The sequence below is a fragment of the Schistocerca americana genome, chromosome 3 (genome assembly GCF_021461395.2).
Source record: "Schistocerca americana isolate TAMUIC-IGC-003095 chromosome 3, iqSchAmer2.1, whole genome shotgun sequence".
Taxonomy (NCBI): Eukaryota; Metazoa; Arthropoda; class Insecta; order Orthoptera; family Acrididae; genus Schistocerca; species Schistocerca americana.
In genome coordinates this window covers 954,553,552-954,571,341 of record NC_060121.1, presented here as the reverse complement: position 1 = coordinate 954,571,341, position 17,790 = coordinate 954,553,552, and the positions used below count along the sequence as shown (strand labels likewise).

The 17,790-nt window shown below is 39.4% G+C and overlaps 1 protein-coding gene across 1 annotated transcript in view; it reads left to right on the top strand.

Annotated features, from left to right (window-relative positions):
- The window catches only part of LOC124605655 (nucleolar protein 11), a 73,847-nt gene that overhangs the window by 37,818 nt on the left and 18,239 nt on the right, over positions 1–17,790 (top strand). The window contains exons 6-7 of the mRNA XM_047137481.1: positions 8,564–8,921; positions 13,876–14,069. Coding sequence (XP_046993437.1) covers positions 8,564–8,921; positions 13,876–14,069 — 552 coding nt within the window. The remainder of the gene's footprint in view (positions 1–8,563; positions 8,922–13,875; positions 14,070–17,790) is intronic.

Sequence of the window (17,790 nt, the reverse complement as noted above, 5' to 3'; positions counted from 1 at the left end):
ACCTATTGCTGCCTTCTGGAACTTTCAGAGCTTAGTGTGCCTTTTCACTGATGGTGCATTGTCTTGGAGTTCTGTGCTCCAGTGTTAGTGGTCGCATGCTGTCTTGGTATCGCATGCGGCAACGTTGCAGGTCAATCAGTATGAAGAATTTTGCTAGAAATTGTAATTAATAGTTGAATGTGTTACATCAGTCTGTAGGAGAAAAGTGTTTGAGTAATTGAGCTATTTCACAGAAAGGCACATAGGATTAGTTACGAGATTTATGGTTGAAACAGTGTTGTGTTTATTAATCAGTAATTTTGATGGAGAAACACATTGATATCAAAACATAAAATAAAAAGGCTGTTATGATTAAAGACTACCTGTTTTTTAGAGTTGAAACACACTGTAGCAATGGTTACTTCATTGTGAATGCGAAACAAGCATAATTTTGCGTGAGACTGGATGCTTTTTGACATTGTTAGGGAAATGTGTTACGTGCTAAAGGGACTATAAACAAAGTTCTTTGACTTGTGCTGTTATTACTTCTGTGTGACATTTCCCATTCTTTAACTGAAAACTTAAATATTTGAAACATATAAGAGTAAAGTATTTGCATTAAGCACACGGTCAGGTCTATTTCGTAATGAAGTGTGTTCCCTTGTAAACCTTCCATACTTGGGTCCAATAATTGCAAAAATTAGTCTGTAACTAAATTGAAGAGACATTGCTGGAGCTTTACACACATTTTGTGTTAATAACAAATTCTTTATTATTTACTTTTTTAAAACTCGTATTTGTGCAAAATAAGAGTGTTGTTTTGTAATGCCACTAGGTTGTGAACTGACAGTTGCAGCTGAAATTGGCTTGGTACATGAAATTTCGCCATGCAAAGAGGGTCCTATTTGACAGTGATATAATCTGGCATTAACATTTATATGATGCAGATTTCCGAGTTCAATTTCATCCGAGTCATTTTTGGTGTTACTGTAAGGTCAGTTGCTTTACACTTTCATCCGAGTTACTGATCAGGCACTTCAAAAGTACAAAGGAGAGGCAGCAGAAATATCTCTTGGGGATGCTTTGGATCATAGATCATTTTTATGATTATTAATTCTTGAAGGAGAAAGGACAGGACACGAAAAGAGCTGTAAGCCTAATGAGTACACTTAAAACAGAAAGAGAAATTTTTAAAAAGATACTTGCATGTCATTAATCATTTCAGTATAATTTGACAGATAAGAACTGAGAGTTTTCCTTGAATAAACTACAAAACTCACACCAAACCTGGGCTTTAGAATCTTTCTGATGTTTACTGTAACAGTAAAATAAAATTGCCCTTCCTGTAGTCCCATATTTAGGCTGGCATGTCTGACATGTATGTCATCATGTATCATGTTGTTCTACTTCTATTTTTATATTGTGCTGTCATCTCCAATGGATATGAACTGGTTTGACTTATGGGTATTGACTTATTGGTAATGGAAAATTAATATTGCAACTTCGCAAGCTCCTGAAATTTGGGAATGACCCTGTCAAATTTTATAGTACCCACTTAGTTTCTTTCCATATGCATACACATACTTTTACATTTATCTCCTCGGATGAATACAGCATGTAATGTGCTACTGTTTGCATAATAGATTAGGGCAGTAGTGCTGAGTAACATGGGCATATGACTCCTATAGATTGTTTAGACAGCAAATGCTCAGGTAATGTGGTTCCAAAGCTGGTCTAGCAGACAGCACATGCTTTGACCCTTCCTGCACATTGTTAGCAAGAAGAGTTTTTGAACTGGGTAACCACAGAGAGAGGTGCAGGCAAAATGCCCTTTATACTTTTGATGTATGCTGTTTGTACAGCAAGTATTAGAGATGTAGTGCTTGTTGGGGCATTTTATCAAACAATATGGGTGCAGAAAATTTTGACATGTCAAACTTATTTGCATGTGCACTTTTTCCAAGATGGAGCAGTTAGCAAATCACTGAAAATTTTGAAAGTTAATAACTTTTGACCACAGTGGACTGTGATAACTTACAGCATACCATATTCCAGATCGTGATGAGGAATTTCAGAATATGTACTCGCAGTGCACCCCAGTGTAATAATAGTTGTTTGTAACTGAGAAACGGGGTAAATATGTTTATTGTTGCATGTATTTCTGTTAGGGTAATTATGAATTATGGTAATTAAGAGTATAAAAATGACAATCATTTACATGGGTTACATGCTTCATAAATTCTGATGACACCAACACAGTGGTGGCTTGTGCAAAATTTTACCGATGTGCAACAACATCTACATCTATATCATACTCCACAAGCCACCTATTGGTGTGTGGCAGAGGGTACTTTAGGTGCCACTATCTGATCCCTCCAACCCTGTTCCACTCGCAAATAGTGAGTGGGAATAATGATTGTCAGTAAACCTCTATATTGGCTCTAATTTCTTGAATTTTCTCCTCATTGTCAATATGCAAGAGGTATGTGGAGGGAAGTAATATGTTGTCCAACTGCTCCTGAAAAGTGCTGTCCCGAAATTTCAATAGTAAAGCTCTCCATGATTCCCAACACCTCTCTTGTAATGTCTGCCAGTGGAGTTTGTTTAGCATCTCTGTAATGCTCTCTCGCCAGGTAAACAATCCCGTGACGAAATGTGCCGCTCTTTGCTGGATCTTCTCTATCTCCTCTATCAGTCCTACGTGATAGGGATCCCAGATAGGTGAACAATACTGAAGAATTGGGCAAACAAGCGCCTTATAAGCCACTTCTTTCATGGACGAGTTACATTTCCTTAAGATTCTTCCAATGAATCTGAGTCTGGTGTCTGCTTTTCCCACTACCTGTTTTATATGGTCATTCCACTTAAGGTTGCTCTGGATAGTTATGCCTATATATTTTACAGCAGACGCTGTCTCCGGTTGTTTATCATCAGTAGTGTAGCTGTACAGTAGGGGATTTATTTTCCTATTTATGCGCAATATGTTACATTTATTTATGTTCAATGCCAGTTGCCAGAGTCTGCACTATTCATCAATCCTTTGCAGGTCTTCTGCAAATTCTCACTATCTTCTGGCATTGCTACTTTGGTATAGACAACTGCGTCATCTGCGAATAGCCTTAAAGAGCATCTGATGCTTTCTACTAGATCATTTGTATGTATTGTAAACACACTTCCCTGTGGTACTCTGGATATTACCTTTACATCTGCTGATTTAGTTCCATTAAGAGTGATTTGTTGCATTCTATCTGCAAGAAAGTCTTGAATCCAATCGCAGGTCTGCTCAGGTACTCTTTAAGCTCGTATTTTTTTCATTAAAGGGCAATGCGGGATGGTGTCCAATGCCTTACTGAAATCAAGGAACGTGGCATCAACCTGAGCGCTGTTGTCCACTGCACTGTGGATCTTGTAAAGGAACAGAGCGAGCTGAGTTTTGCAGGATCTCTGTTTACAGAATTCATGTTTACTTTTATAGAGAAGATGTTCAGTTTCCAAAAACGCCATAATTCTTGAGCATGAAACATGTTCCATAATTCTACAACAGATTGATGTCAACGATATAGGTCTGTTATTGTGTGGATCTGTCGTATGACCTTTCTTAAAAATGGGAATGACCTGTGCTTTTTTCCAGTCATTGGATACCTTTCATTGCTCAAATGATCTACAATAAATTACTGCTAGAAGGAGAACAAGTTCTTTTGCATAATCTTTACAGAATCTTATAGGTATTTCATCTGGTCCTCTAGCCTTTCCACTACTAAGTGATTGTAGCTGCTTTTCAATGCTGCGATTGGTTATCTCAGTATCTGCTATTTCGATGTTCGTACGACGATTGGAAGGAGGGACAGTGTTACGATCTTCCACGGTGAAACAACTTTGGAAGACCGAATTCAGTATTTTGGCCTTCTCTCTCTTGTGTGGTCACTGAGAGAATGAATAGATGCTTTTGACCCAGTTACTGATTTTACATATGTGGTCGTCTATAGGCTTTTAATTTGCAAGGGCAGTAATTGTAACTAAATTCAGTTTATTAATAATACGTATATCAATTGAACTTTTAAATATATTTAATTTTATAATTGTATAACACTTCGAGAAATAGAAAAAAGAAATAAACCAGTGGGAATCAAATTCGGGCCACAAAATTGTGAGTCTGTTGTCTTAAATGCTTAGTTGCTGCGCCATTATGAGATATGCTGCTCAAATATCCCTCGTGCTATATATGTAGATCCTTAGAGAGCTTTTTACCTGTTCCTGTGGATCACTCAAGTGGTATATTCTACGAACTTGAAAGGGTAATCTACCTGCTTCTAGTCACATAGCTTGAGCCAGGTCAGTAAGTCTCGTCCCATTTCCTCCTTTTTTTAGCTTTAGATCCAGGAGAAACCTATCTGTCTCCTTAAATCTCACTTTCTTCTCCAAAGATCTACTGCAAAAGTGCCTCTATAGTAGATAACCTACAGAAAACACTTTCATACCAAAAGGTGGTGGCATTTCTCACTTTTGCTGTATTAATTTTGTTTGTTCATGACTAGTTTCAGCCTTCTAGCCCACTGTCAAGTGATTCTTGTGATTCTGCAATAGAAAACTATGCCTTACATATTGAAATTTCAGCATTTTTAAATATGTTTTTTTCTATTTGCTCTTGTCCACAAATGTTGTCTTGTTGGTTTGACGGCTTGATATTTACAGAGGTATTATACCCTTCCATGCTTTCACAATGTGTTACATGGAATTTCAAAGACAAATACCACTCTTGTGCAGTGAGCAACTTAGTAGTCGTAGGACTGGAAGGGATGACACCATATCAGAGCATGCCCAGTGGAAAACGGACAGCTGGATTCCTTCTCTGAGTTCATCGTAGTGTGGCTGATGATCATTTCAGCACTTGATCATAGCATACTGGTTTCTAGTCATACTGGAGAGAGCACTACAAAACATGTTTTTGTCCTACCAGCATGTATTCGAGGAGAAATGGCATAACTTTAGTGTGATTCGTGGCTTGCCCTCGAAGAGAAATGGTGTAATTTTAGTTTGATTTCTGGCTTAATTTGAAGAGAAATGGGGTAATTTTAGAGTGTTATTTACAGTGTACTGTAGCATGTTAGCTGCTGCTACACCATTGGAGTGGGGAGAGAATTCCCATATAAGACTGATGTGCCACAGCACTTGAAAATTTGTTCATGAAGATTCTGTCATTTTATTGTAATACCAATGCAATCACTTCAAACTTGAATGAGAAATTATGTACACACTAGTTTGCAAATAATCATATTGTGAAACTTCAGTTTCTCCCACATATAAAATATTCAAACAACTTTTGTGAATACGGGTGGGTGAAGTCTTTGACGATCGCTGATATTTTTACAGGTGTACACCCCGCCATTTTTAAGGCACAAATGCAGTGAGAGAGAGTTATGCAAGAAAATTTAAATCTTCGCTAAGCAGGACACATGCAGAAAGACAACATAGGCACCGTTAAAAGGGTCGCCACACAACTTTAGATGACAAATATTGAAAATCATTGATAGTGAATTTTAATTGTAACAGGTGATAAAGTAGCATTAATTCTGTCCCTCTGTTGTTTGATTGGAGGGCCGGGGGGGGGGGGGGGGGGGGGGGAATTCGACCAGGATTCAAGCAAAAGTGTCTGCATAAACTGGTGTCCCAACAGCTGGAGGTACATGCCAGATTGTCCGTCTTGTTATATTACTTAGGATGGCTGGTGCCAAGGCAATATTCTGCAATAGCAGATTTGCTTCATTGTTGTAAGCGTGTGTGATGCTTAGGCTCACCAGCAGTCCTCCACACTCCTGATGGTCTAACCAGTGTATATGTTACAACTTCAAGGGATTCCGTAGGCACCTGCCGTATTCGAACCAGGATCACCCTTTACAGACCCTAAAGGGGCCCTTATCTTAGACAGTGTTTGAAAAACACACTTCACATCATTTTTCTACAAATACAACCACTCCTGTTGGAAATGAAACGTACGTGAGGCTGCGGCCTCATTATTTTTTTCATCACTCACTCGATTTGTGTTTGGTCCACAGCACAACACTCAGCTGATCTGTGGCTTTCACTGTAACCTTTCAGGTGAAAGGTGATTTCGAGGTGGGCCAAGTCAGCTGAGAAACTTTCAGGGTCTGAGATGGCATGGGCCCTGTGTTTTAAGGTATGAAGTACACCTCCATGCTGAGCCAGCTGCTGACAATTATCAGCCTAAATGTCCAGATCAGTGAGAGTTGCTTCCTGTAAACAGCACGTCCCAATGTACCATCAACCTTTTCAAGGAATGGAAGGTAGCCATCCTTTTCCACTTCCATCAAGGAAGTGAATATTTAGGTGGACTGAATTAAGATGTTCTCAAAAGTTGTTTAAATTCTCAATTCCGTGAGCCCAAACAACAAAAGTATCATCTACATATCTAAAAAAGCAACAGGTTTCAAAGCACTGACTCCAGGGCACGTTCCTCGAAATCTCCCATAAACAGCTCAGTAATAATAGGTGACGAAGGGCTCTCCACCACAACTCCATCTGTCTGTTTATAGAACAAGTCACTGAATAAAAAGTAAGTGGGAGTCAACATATGTTGAACTAAGTTAGTTAATTCAACACTGAACCTAACCTCACTTAATGAATGAGAGAGAGGAATGTGTGTGGGGAGACTCCATCGAGACTCACTGAAATATCAGACTCTTTCAAACACAGTCCCTCTAATTGACATAAGAAATCTGCTGCATTCTTAATGTGATGTACACACTGACCTACAAGTGTGTTCAACAGAATAGCAATGTGTTTTGCTACACATTATTTTGGAGCACCAACTGCGGGGGATAATCTCTTTCAACAGGGAATGTTTATTCAGGAGGTTATTAGTCTTCCTCTCAGCCCTTTTTGTTGGATCAGCTCTGAGTTTACAATATGCTGGATCGGATAGTAAACACTGCATCTTTTGTACATAATCCTCCTTGTCCTACACGAATGTAGCATAGCCCTTGTCCTTGAATAAACTAACAATATCAGGATACATGCGGAGTGAATACAAAACAGCCCTCTCTGCTGCTGTAATCTCTTGGGCAAACGTGCCCAAGTCAGCACATGACATGCTTCTCTCTGAAAGCTTTCTCCATGAGATTGATCACGGAACATCAAGATTATTCATAGCACCCTGCAGCCTGTATTACACACACACACACACACACACACACACACACACACACACAACACCACCACCACATATATGCACACATAAGTGCACCATATGCTTCCACACAGGATGTTAAATGTATATTTGGCATTTAACCATGAGGAAACACACTGACAAAAACTCGCTGACGTGCTCATTCATATAGTAGAAGATATTTATGTATCACTCCTGTCTCATCCCTTCCCTAGGTGGAATAGGGATGTCTTACTTCCACACTTTTTGTATTCAAATAATATCATGTTTATATCAGAGCTTGTTGAAATAGTTTCAGCAGAATAATCTGGATAAACTTAAATCTCTCCCCACTCTTCTTTCCTCCTGCTACACCTCTTTCCCTCTTCCAACTGCTTCCTCACACACAATCCCTCTTCCACCTGGGTCCTCACACCCAGTGCATTCTCTGACTGCCTCCTCACACCCAGTGCATTCTCTAACTGCCTCCTCACAATGTCCCCCCTTCCACCTACCTCCTCACAACCTGTCCCTCTTCCACCTGCCTCTCCAAATCCCTTCCACCTGTCTCCTCTCACCATGTTTCTTTTCCAATCATCTGCATCCTCCATCTGCCTATACACCTCCCACACCTGTCCCCTCTATTTGTCCATCTCCTTCTCATCCATCTCTCTGTCCATCTCCTCTTGCCCTCTCTCTCTGCGTACCTCTCAAAATATTGGCAGTTGTTGAAGACATCACTGGGCTGCACTCCCTTAAGCTTTTTGAACAACAATTGTTTTTTGGTGTCATGTTTGTCACCGCAGAAACATACTGTTTTCTGTGCCTTCAGATTACAGTTTTAGATTTTATGAAAAAAATATTGGTTGTCAGTTAATGACACTGGAGCCAGTATACATGCTTTTCTAGTGAGATTTTAGTCAAATTCGGGTATCGCTAAGCAGTGCTTTTCAGTTATTTTCATTGAATAAATGAGGTATTTATTTCGGTTACTGCCTGATGGAACTAATGTTGATTTTAGGAGTATGCTGTAAAAGAGAATGCAGATGCAGAGGTTGGGTTCTGCCAAACCTTAGACAGAGCCAGAATCAGTAAAAAAGTTGCTATCATTGTTCCAGAGATGTTGTATTGAACTATGAGTATCATTACAGCAGAGTACTCTCTCTCTCTCTCTCTCTCTCTCTCTCTCTCTCTCTCTCTCTCTCTCTCTCCCCCTCCCTGACACACACACACACACACACACACACACACACACACACACACACTAAAGTTTTTGTTAGCATTATACGATTCACTATTGGATATTTTTTGGGACATGCAGTATTTCAGTTTGCCCAGTTAGGGGGGGGGGGAAACTGAACAAATGTACATCACCATGGCTATGCACTGAATTTGGGTGCTTGTTTTTCTTATTTTCATTAGGTGCCTTTATGCTGGTGCTGAATTTGCAGTTCCGACTGGTAAAATCAAGACTGCACTTCAAACTCTTCAGCCCGCGGCCCCAGGTGTGGCGTGTGCAGTCGGCACTGCTTCTCCCTGTTGGCCTTAGCCTGGTGGTAGTGCCATTTCACATAGGTGATGAACGCCTTGCTGCCCTACTAGGCACTTCACGGCCTCTTCTTTCTGAAGCTGGATTGCGGCCAGCTATTGTGGCTGACTGGGGCACTACCAGTGATACTGGCTCCAGTGTGGGTTCAGCACAGAATATCTTCTCCACGGCACCGAATCACATTCGTGAAAGGCTGGAAGGTGTTGCATCAGATGGCTGGCCACAGGCACTGTAAGTTGTACAGGATGCTGTGCATTTTTCTGATAATATCTGAAATGATATACATAGTCAGTGATTATTTTTCTTGTTTACTTATTGCCAGTCGCATTTGTGTGAAACATGGGAAGGAAATTAAGGTCTCCAATTAGACTAGCTAGCACCAGTGTTCTCTACTGTAGAACTGTTTGTGATTCAAGAATAAAAGTCAAAATGTTTTCCCAAAATGTCAGTCATTACTTAATCTCCTAGAGTATACATTGTTGTGCACCTGTTGAGATTTTTCGTGAATACTTTAATACATCATGTGTCAGAATGATTATTTTCTGTGGCATAGAAATATATGATGTCGATCAAAAGGGGCAATGACGATAACTTGTTTAACATAAGTAACAGAGCCATATTGAATATTCACACTGACCCACTTTTCAGTCTTTGAAATTTGGTGAATTTCAGCTTTTGTTACTTAAAACAACTTTGTTCCTGTATCATCTTTCAATACTTGCAAGAATGTTGCTGCAAGCAGCTCACATAAATGAACCTATGTAAAATGATCCATCAGTTCGTTTATATGCCCTTAAATGCTGGATTATGCTCCTGACGCTGAGAAGTATAGTTTCATCAAAACAAACAAATCTGTCCATTTTTCTGATATAAGAGAAATCTTCTGTGGAGGCCTTGAATAGAATCGTAAAATCAGGTCAGACGAAGATGGCATTTTCATGTTTATGGTGAGGTCTTTTAATATCTTGGAGCATTGCGTATAATGTTGTTTGATGAATTTCATTACTTCTATTTGCTACTTGTACAGCAGAATTGTGACATGTTGAGTGCATAGGTTTCGTTGCAGTTTCTCTTTGGGTGGTGATACAGTTTTCACATTGATGGAGATTATTTTAAATGATGACCTTGAAAAGGCTGTAAGAGTTGATGTTTGTAGTGTGAAAGGTTTGGGTGGCATTATATCACTGTCCTAGTATTGTACAATAGCATATGAAGTCTTTTGTGATCCTGATGCAACATAAAATATGCTTGATTTTTTAAAGCATTAATCAAAAGTGTTGTAATATAATATTTGTATTTCATTGTGATATTTAACTGTGTAACGACGTGTTTTAACATCATGATATTATGATTATTATTATTATTATTTTATTATTACTATTATTATTAGTAGTAGTATTAGTAGTAGTAGTAGTAGTAGTAGTAGTAGTAGTAGTAGCATATTCCAAATAATGGAAGGAGTACGAGTAACCATTTATTGTGTAGTAGAGTTCCCAACATGTTTAATTATAGTTATGCCATTTACAAAATTTGCACTAAGTGTTGGCAAAGTAATGATAGTATTAACTTCTATCTTTTGGCTACAGGCTATCTTTACAAAACAGCTGATCTGTGTTTCATTCCTACTGTGTGCTGCCATTGAATTCCCTGTTAAAGAAGAAAAATCTTCAACTCATATTCATCCTAGAGTTCAGTGTGGTTTTGGAGACATGCTCTTGTGTGCTAGCAGGATTAAGAGTTAGGTGAAACATCTCAAAGACAGGAACAAAAGCATAATATATGAGACCTATAGCAGTCATCCTTGAACTGCCTTCACAGTAGACAACAATAAAAGAGTTGATGAGTTCATTATCTAATTAGTTATGTCACTGTGAGTGAGATTGCAATTTAAGAAAATTTGAAACTTTGGTTTATCAAGAAGTTTCTACCAGGTGAATCGTACTTCTACTGACTAAAGACTGGAAATCTCAGATACAAACTTTCACCCATTGTGTTCGGAGGAGATTTTGAAATGTAGGAGATGATTTTGTGATGAACATTGAGACAGGTGATGAAACCTGATTCCATTGTTGTGAACCTGAAACAAAGTGACAAAGTACAGATTGGCACCATGAGGATTCACCATCTGCAAAGAGAGCAAGGACAGTGTGATCTGCTGGGAAAGTTATGAGCAGTCTTCTGGGATGCAGAAGATTACATTCTGGCTGTTTGACTAGACAAACCATAAATGCTGTTCTTTACATCCAGACACATCTAAATATTCCACAGTGAAACCTTGGGAAGAAGATTGTCCAGCAGTACAATGTTTGGCAACACACTGCTTATGTCACTGTGGAGAAAATTAGGAATTCGAGCATTTGTCTTCTCCACCCTGGAGCCATAGCATGGCAGTCTACCATCTTTTTGGTTTTGTGAAAGAACACCAGCATATCCAATGCTGTGAGACACTGGAGGACTTCAAGAAAGCAGTGCATGACTATCTTTGAGTAGCCAGAAATGACTTCTATTGCAAAGGAATTTACTGACTTGGAAAAGAATGGGAAAAACGTATGCAGTGAAATGGAGATAGTATTGAAAATTGAATGAAAACTTTATAGTTTAGAGTGGTATACATTAGTTGTCTAAAAAATAAAAGATAATATTCATAACAGTGGGTTGCTTTTGACTTTCAGTACAGTCAATGTATAAGGTGTTACTGGGATGATGATATTATTGTTACAGTCTGTCATTTGCAGAAGCTTTTTGGTGCCTTTTATGAATGGAAAGTGGCCATTTTTTAAATTATCAAAAAGCTCATTGTTTGTAATTTTTAAAAAAACAACGCAGTACGAAATGTTACTGTGTTCTCCATCTGAAGAAACTCGGTTAACAGAGAAATATATGTAATGAAAAACAAATGTGTAAGGGAGTAACTGCATAGATATTTAGGTACTAGTCACTACTCATCAGCCATGGGAAAAAAGGAAAAGGCTGCAGAGGGTTTTTTTCTTCCAGTGATTGTTATATGTGTTGTTCCACTGTCACATGTATGTTGTTGTCATATTCTACTGGGAATCAGAAATTTTGAGATAACTGTCTTATTGCAGTTGTTCAGCTTCTAAGGCATATGTCAGATGTCATTTGCAGGAAGTCATTACTGCTGATGCTGACAGATTTCACATAATCTCATTACCGAGTGAAGTGTGCAATGTTTGCATTCAGGATGAATAGGATTCCAGTCACTGTTGACCACTCAGGTTTAGATTTTCTGTGTTTTCCCTAAATCACTTAAACTGAATACAGGGTTGGTTCCGTTGGAGAGGTCTTAGTTGAATTCCTGTTCCAATATATGCAGCCTGAGGCTCTGCTCCATTCCAAATGACCTAATCATCAGTTGAGTACTAAACCCTCATCATATATCATCTACAGTTATTTTTGGCAATCCTTGTAAAGTTAAATGATTCTATTCACTGAGACTTGGAAGGTAGCATGCTTAAGGCTCTGAACTCTTATTTGCAGGAAACAGTATTCAAATTCCTGTCCAGCTACATTGCTTTAGTTTTTAGAGTGTTGCTAAACCACTTCATGTTAAGTCTAGGATGGTTCCGTACAAAGGGCTATTACCAATTCTGTGGCCCATATTTGTCTGCCTCAGGATATGCCCATACCTGATGGTCTGTATGTGAATATTATGTCAAACTGTAACCGTGTATTGATACAGGCCACCTGTGGTACCTTTACATTTTACAATGTTGCTCTTAATGGGCAGTGCTGACAAGGGAAACTTCCCATCACACCTCCGTCAGGTTTAGTAGTGAAATAACCCATTGGATAGCCCGTCAAAAATGGAACACAGATCAAGCATGAAATAGGAAGAAGGTGTACTGAACTGTGAGAAAAGAAGCAAAGTAGAAACAGTAAATGATCCAAGCTTAAGATGTACAACATTGATCAAAGTCCAAGAACCATAGTGTTGTGGTTGTGTGGTCATGTTGTTGGACTGCAAAGTGGGAAATCTATGTTCAGATCTTCCTGATGCATTTTTGTTTTCACAAAATTATGAGGTTTTTGTCGGTCATTGCTGTTTCTCTTCTCCTTCTGTAGTCTTGGTAATTGTCGTACTACGCATTGGTTATAGAATATAGTCATGTCGTAAGAATATACTACTGTTGCAAGTAAATGTGATGAAAAGTGAGAGCAGATGAGATGCCGCATAGACCTCTCACAGATATAAAAACAACAAATATACGGATGTGAATTATGTTACAAAGGAATTCAAGAGCCAAAACTTCCAAAATAGAACGTAGGAGTCATAACTTGCGGTACTTGTGTAGAACAAATAGGAGCTACATACGTCTAGAGGCCCCTTCCTTGCACATCGCTGTTGAAAATGGATGTTACACCACGATGCAGGCACAAATTTGAATACAGTAAACAGACACATCACTGACTAGATGGACAGTTCACGATTTTGAGAAGAAGAAGAAGAAGAAGAAGAAGAAGAAGAAAATGGGGCACAAGTGAGATTTGAACACGGATCTCCCACCTTGCAGTCCAACAGCATGACCACAGAACCATGACGCCACGGCTATTCGAATTCACTAGATGTTGCACATCTTGGGCTTGGACTGTTCAGTGTTTCAATTTGGCTTCCTTTTTCACAGTTCAGTACACCTTCTTCCTGTTTTCATGCTTGATCTGTGCTCAGTTTTTGACAGACCATCCACTGGGCCATCTTAAGACTAAATCTGATGGGGTTGCAATGGGAAGTTTCCCTTGTAAGTATTACTGCACAAGTCAGAGATCTCCTGTTGTACCTTACACAGCTGTCCAGCTGCGAGGGCACCTATGTAATATACTACCTACAATACTGCACATCTGCTTCTTCATGTGCAACAACAAATGCTGGTCACACAACATCAGTTATCATTCATATTACTTCACAAACATGCAGTGTTGTGAAGTACAAGTGTTTCCATTATTTTGAAACAATCTCTTCATTAGTGGGTAATAGACTAAAAGCTGATAGTTGTACTATTTTACAGTAAAGCCTGTGCTGTTATGATTTATTTCTGATTTTTAATGTCTGGAGTGCTGTTGGTTTCATACTACTGCATGATATGAAAAGTTAAAGAGAATTTTCTGCTCCTTGTCATTACACTGGACAACAGAGTTGTTTAAGCATAATGTTTGATTTTGTTTCCAGAATATTTTGTGAAATTCTGCCTCATCTGATACAGAAGAAAGATGTTAAAAGCCTAGAATGGTGCTTAAGACACCTCACAGACTTACCAGAAGATGGCCTTGTGCAAGTATTATCATTCTGCCTGTCAGCGAATGATACAGTTTTTGATTCTGGTGTGCCAGCTGTTGATGGGGACACGTCATTTTTAATGAATGGTAAAGTTCACAGTTATGCTTTCATTTAGTATAATTTTGTGTTGTCACAACTTGAAATCAATTTATTAGGTTAAATTGGAAGATGAATTAATATTTTCATAGTGGTTAAGTACTTGTCTAAGTGTGATCATGTTGAGATGAAATGCAAATTGATTTTTAGAGCAGCAATTTTCTAATCTTTACTGGAGAAAATGCTCAGATGCTGACTACAGACTCCAGTCCACAGCTAGTTAAATCCAGATAGTGTACACCATTGACTAATTAATTAATCCATTAACAGTCTACATTGTCAAGCCCTGACAGTAAAGTATGTTAGAATAAATACAAAAGACTGCCGTTATCCAGTTTTGAGCCATGAAACTAATCCCTATATCTTTATAATAGAACTGTATTTACAGGTTGGAGGACACCCATTTGCAATCTAAGATGGCAGTGCATATTCGCATATTTTGCTATAGGAAATGCATAACATATTAAAACCAGTTAGTTGACTTACCAACTCCTGCATGTGGCATAACAAAAATTCCTGTACTATCGTATCAAATATTTTACATATCACAGACGTGATATTTTTTTATTTTTCAGTTGTTGCCATCTCTTATTGACCTCTCTTGTGCTCTTCTGTCGCTTGACTTTCTAGACCTGATCACTTGTGTTACTTCTTTTTTCTTATTCCATCAGTATTATCATTTCACACAACAGTTTTCCTCTTCAGTTGAATGAAGGCATCTCCAGTTCCAATGACTTGTATTTCTGTCTACCAATTTACACATAGTAATAATAATTTATTTTATAATTGTGAAGACTTCCATGGTCAGAATCAGTTGACATAAAAGTTTCCTGAGTATGTTACCTTATTACACTTTAAAAATGTATTACTAGTGAAACAAACATTTTGGCCATGGTTACAGTGCCCTCCTTCTTGGTGTATTTTTGTGTCCAGAGTAACTTACATTTTGCCATGACTGCTCACTGAGGATGAGGATGACATTGGGCCATAATTTGAAAAAAAAAAACAAAAAAACATTGATGTAAGCGGTCTCTTGTGATGGAAGGAGAGAGAAACGTATTGTAATAGGTTACTATGATGGAATGAGTACCCGCCTGGTTAGCTGAGAGCGCTAATGCGCTGCTTCCTGGACTCGGGTAGGCGTGCTGGCCCCGTTTCGAATCCGCCCGGCAGCTTAACGATGGAGGCTGGTGTGCTGGCCAGTCTGGATGTGGTTTTTAGGCAGTTTTCCACATCCCACTAGGTGAATACTGGGCTGGTCCCCATGTCCTGCCTCAGTTACCCGGCTCGCAGACATCTGAACACTTTCGCACTATTCCTTGGATTACACTAGACACAGACAGTTGGGGGTACACAAATTCCGTCCTGGGGGTATGGGGTGGCGGCAGGAAGGGCATCTGGCCACCCCTTAAATTAACCTTGCCAAATCTGATTAATTATGCCGACACTGCATCGTTGCGGGCAAAAGGCCCAAGTGAAAGATAGAAAGAAAGAACTGTGATGGAATGGGTAAGAATCTGCTGTGGCCTGTTACTTCTTACAGTGTGTCCTATATTGGTAGTCATCAACAAATGAGGTTTGAAGCCATGTTTTCCTCCTGTTGGGTTTAGGGTATGCAGCAGCAATTACTTGATAGTAACACTCATGTTTCATTTTGTTTTTGTGGCCTATTGGGCTCTAATGGCTGGCAACCAGGATGGGGCAAGCCTGACTCTGTCCTCCTCTCTATTAGTGTTTTAAGGATGTTTCAGTATTTCAGTGGTGTCTCATATGTTGCATTGCACCATCCCTGGGTGCTTGGCATGTACACAGGTTTCATTAAATTTTATTTCCCTGCCACGATTTGTCTGGCATTCAGCCTCTTTATATTCGTTGTGCTCCCCAAGTCCCATATAGCGCTTGTGCTCCCGTATGCATGTTGCTGCTGGCCAGCAGGTTTCACCACTGTATACTTCTCCACACTCCCATTCCACCTTGTACACATCTGCAGTGTGCATAACATCTACCTTGTCCTTGGTGGAGCTGCTGTTGAAGGCAGATTAGACACCAACACAACAGAGGTATTTACCAGTCTGGTTAGACACATTCTTCACATAGGGTAAGTACAATGCTGGCTGCAGTTTGATGATTTCCTACCCATCTTCCATTCATTTGTTTTTTGTTTCCATGGCTGTGTGAATTGATTTAGAGTTGTAACGATTTACTAAGAATAGGATATTACAGTGTCAGTGTTATTCCAAATTACGATGCATTGTTAGTGGAACAAGCACTGCAGTGACCACATCTGCTTTGAAATATATGATATTAATTCACAGTTGCAAATATGGACAACCATCAGCTGTATAATGGAACGAAGACAATAAAAATCCATGCTGGACTGGGACTCGAACCCAGATTTCCTGCTTATCATGAGCAGTCACGTTACCATTAGGCTATCCAAGCACAACTCATGGACAGACCCAAAATTCCATATGTTGTCAGCTGTCAGCCATGTATCTTGCTGTGAGTCATGCTCAGGTAGCCTAATGGTAAGCCAGCTATTTGCAATAAATGGGAAATCCAAGTCTGAGTTCCAATCTGACCCGGATTTTCATTGTCATTGTTTCACCATACAGTTGATGGTTGTCCATATTCGCAACTGCGAATTAATTTCATGTATTTACCAAGAAGGTAAATACACATTTACAGCCTTTTGAGCTCAGGTGTTATTATTGTGTGGATCACATAGGTGCTGCATGCAGGTAGTCAGGGAATGGATGACTGAGTTCTTCTGTGCTTGGTGTGATTGGATTGGGCATGTAAGTACTTGTTAATATATGTTGGCTTCTGGTATACTCTGTGCCACATGTGCCATCCATTGTCTTGTATACTTCCATGTCTAGGAATGGAATTCCACCATTATCCTCTACTTCAAGCATGAACTGGATTTTCTGGTGCCTTCTGCAATGGATGGGACATTAGGGCACAGGGTATAAATATCTGTGGAAGCTGCCCGGATCTGACCACTGGACTGGAGTACGTACAGTGCTAACAGTTCATACACTACCTCTAACTCCCTCCTAGCAACTTCCACCAATAACCTGTACCACAACAAAACAAAGAGTTTAGTTCAAAATCAGCAGAAAAGATCACAGAAATACCATGCTGAAATTTCCAAGGAAACAAATGTAATTCAGTTAAACCTAGCCAAATCTCTTCCTTTTATCCAAAAATATCTCCAGCTAGCTAATGGCTCCACACTGTGCTATGATGCTTCTTTCTACTGAACATGTACACACTCACTAAACCCCAACATTTGCTGCAAAAGTCATGAAAGTGCTTCAGCAGAATTCATGCTCTTTGCACAGGTACACATTTTCAAATGCATTGTAGGCTTTCCATACAGGAAAAGCACCTAGCTGACTATGGAGGATCACTAACTCCTGACCTGCAAAATGTTAACCACTTTAAAACACACAAGCTCCATCACACAGGGCTATCTCAATCCCTCCCCCCAAAAGGACTGATACATGCCTGCATGAGTTCCAAAGTGCACCACTGAATGTGACTACGAAGGCTTTCCCGGTGTAATAATTGATAATATTCTTCTCGGGTGTGCAGCCGGATCATAACGTCTTCATGACACAATATTTCCGCGGTCCAACTGGCTGCCATCTTCAGGTGAGAGTGCTGGTGCACAGACTCGCTGGAAATGACTTCCCAGCCCAAGCA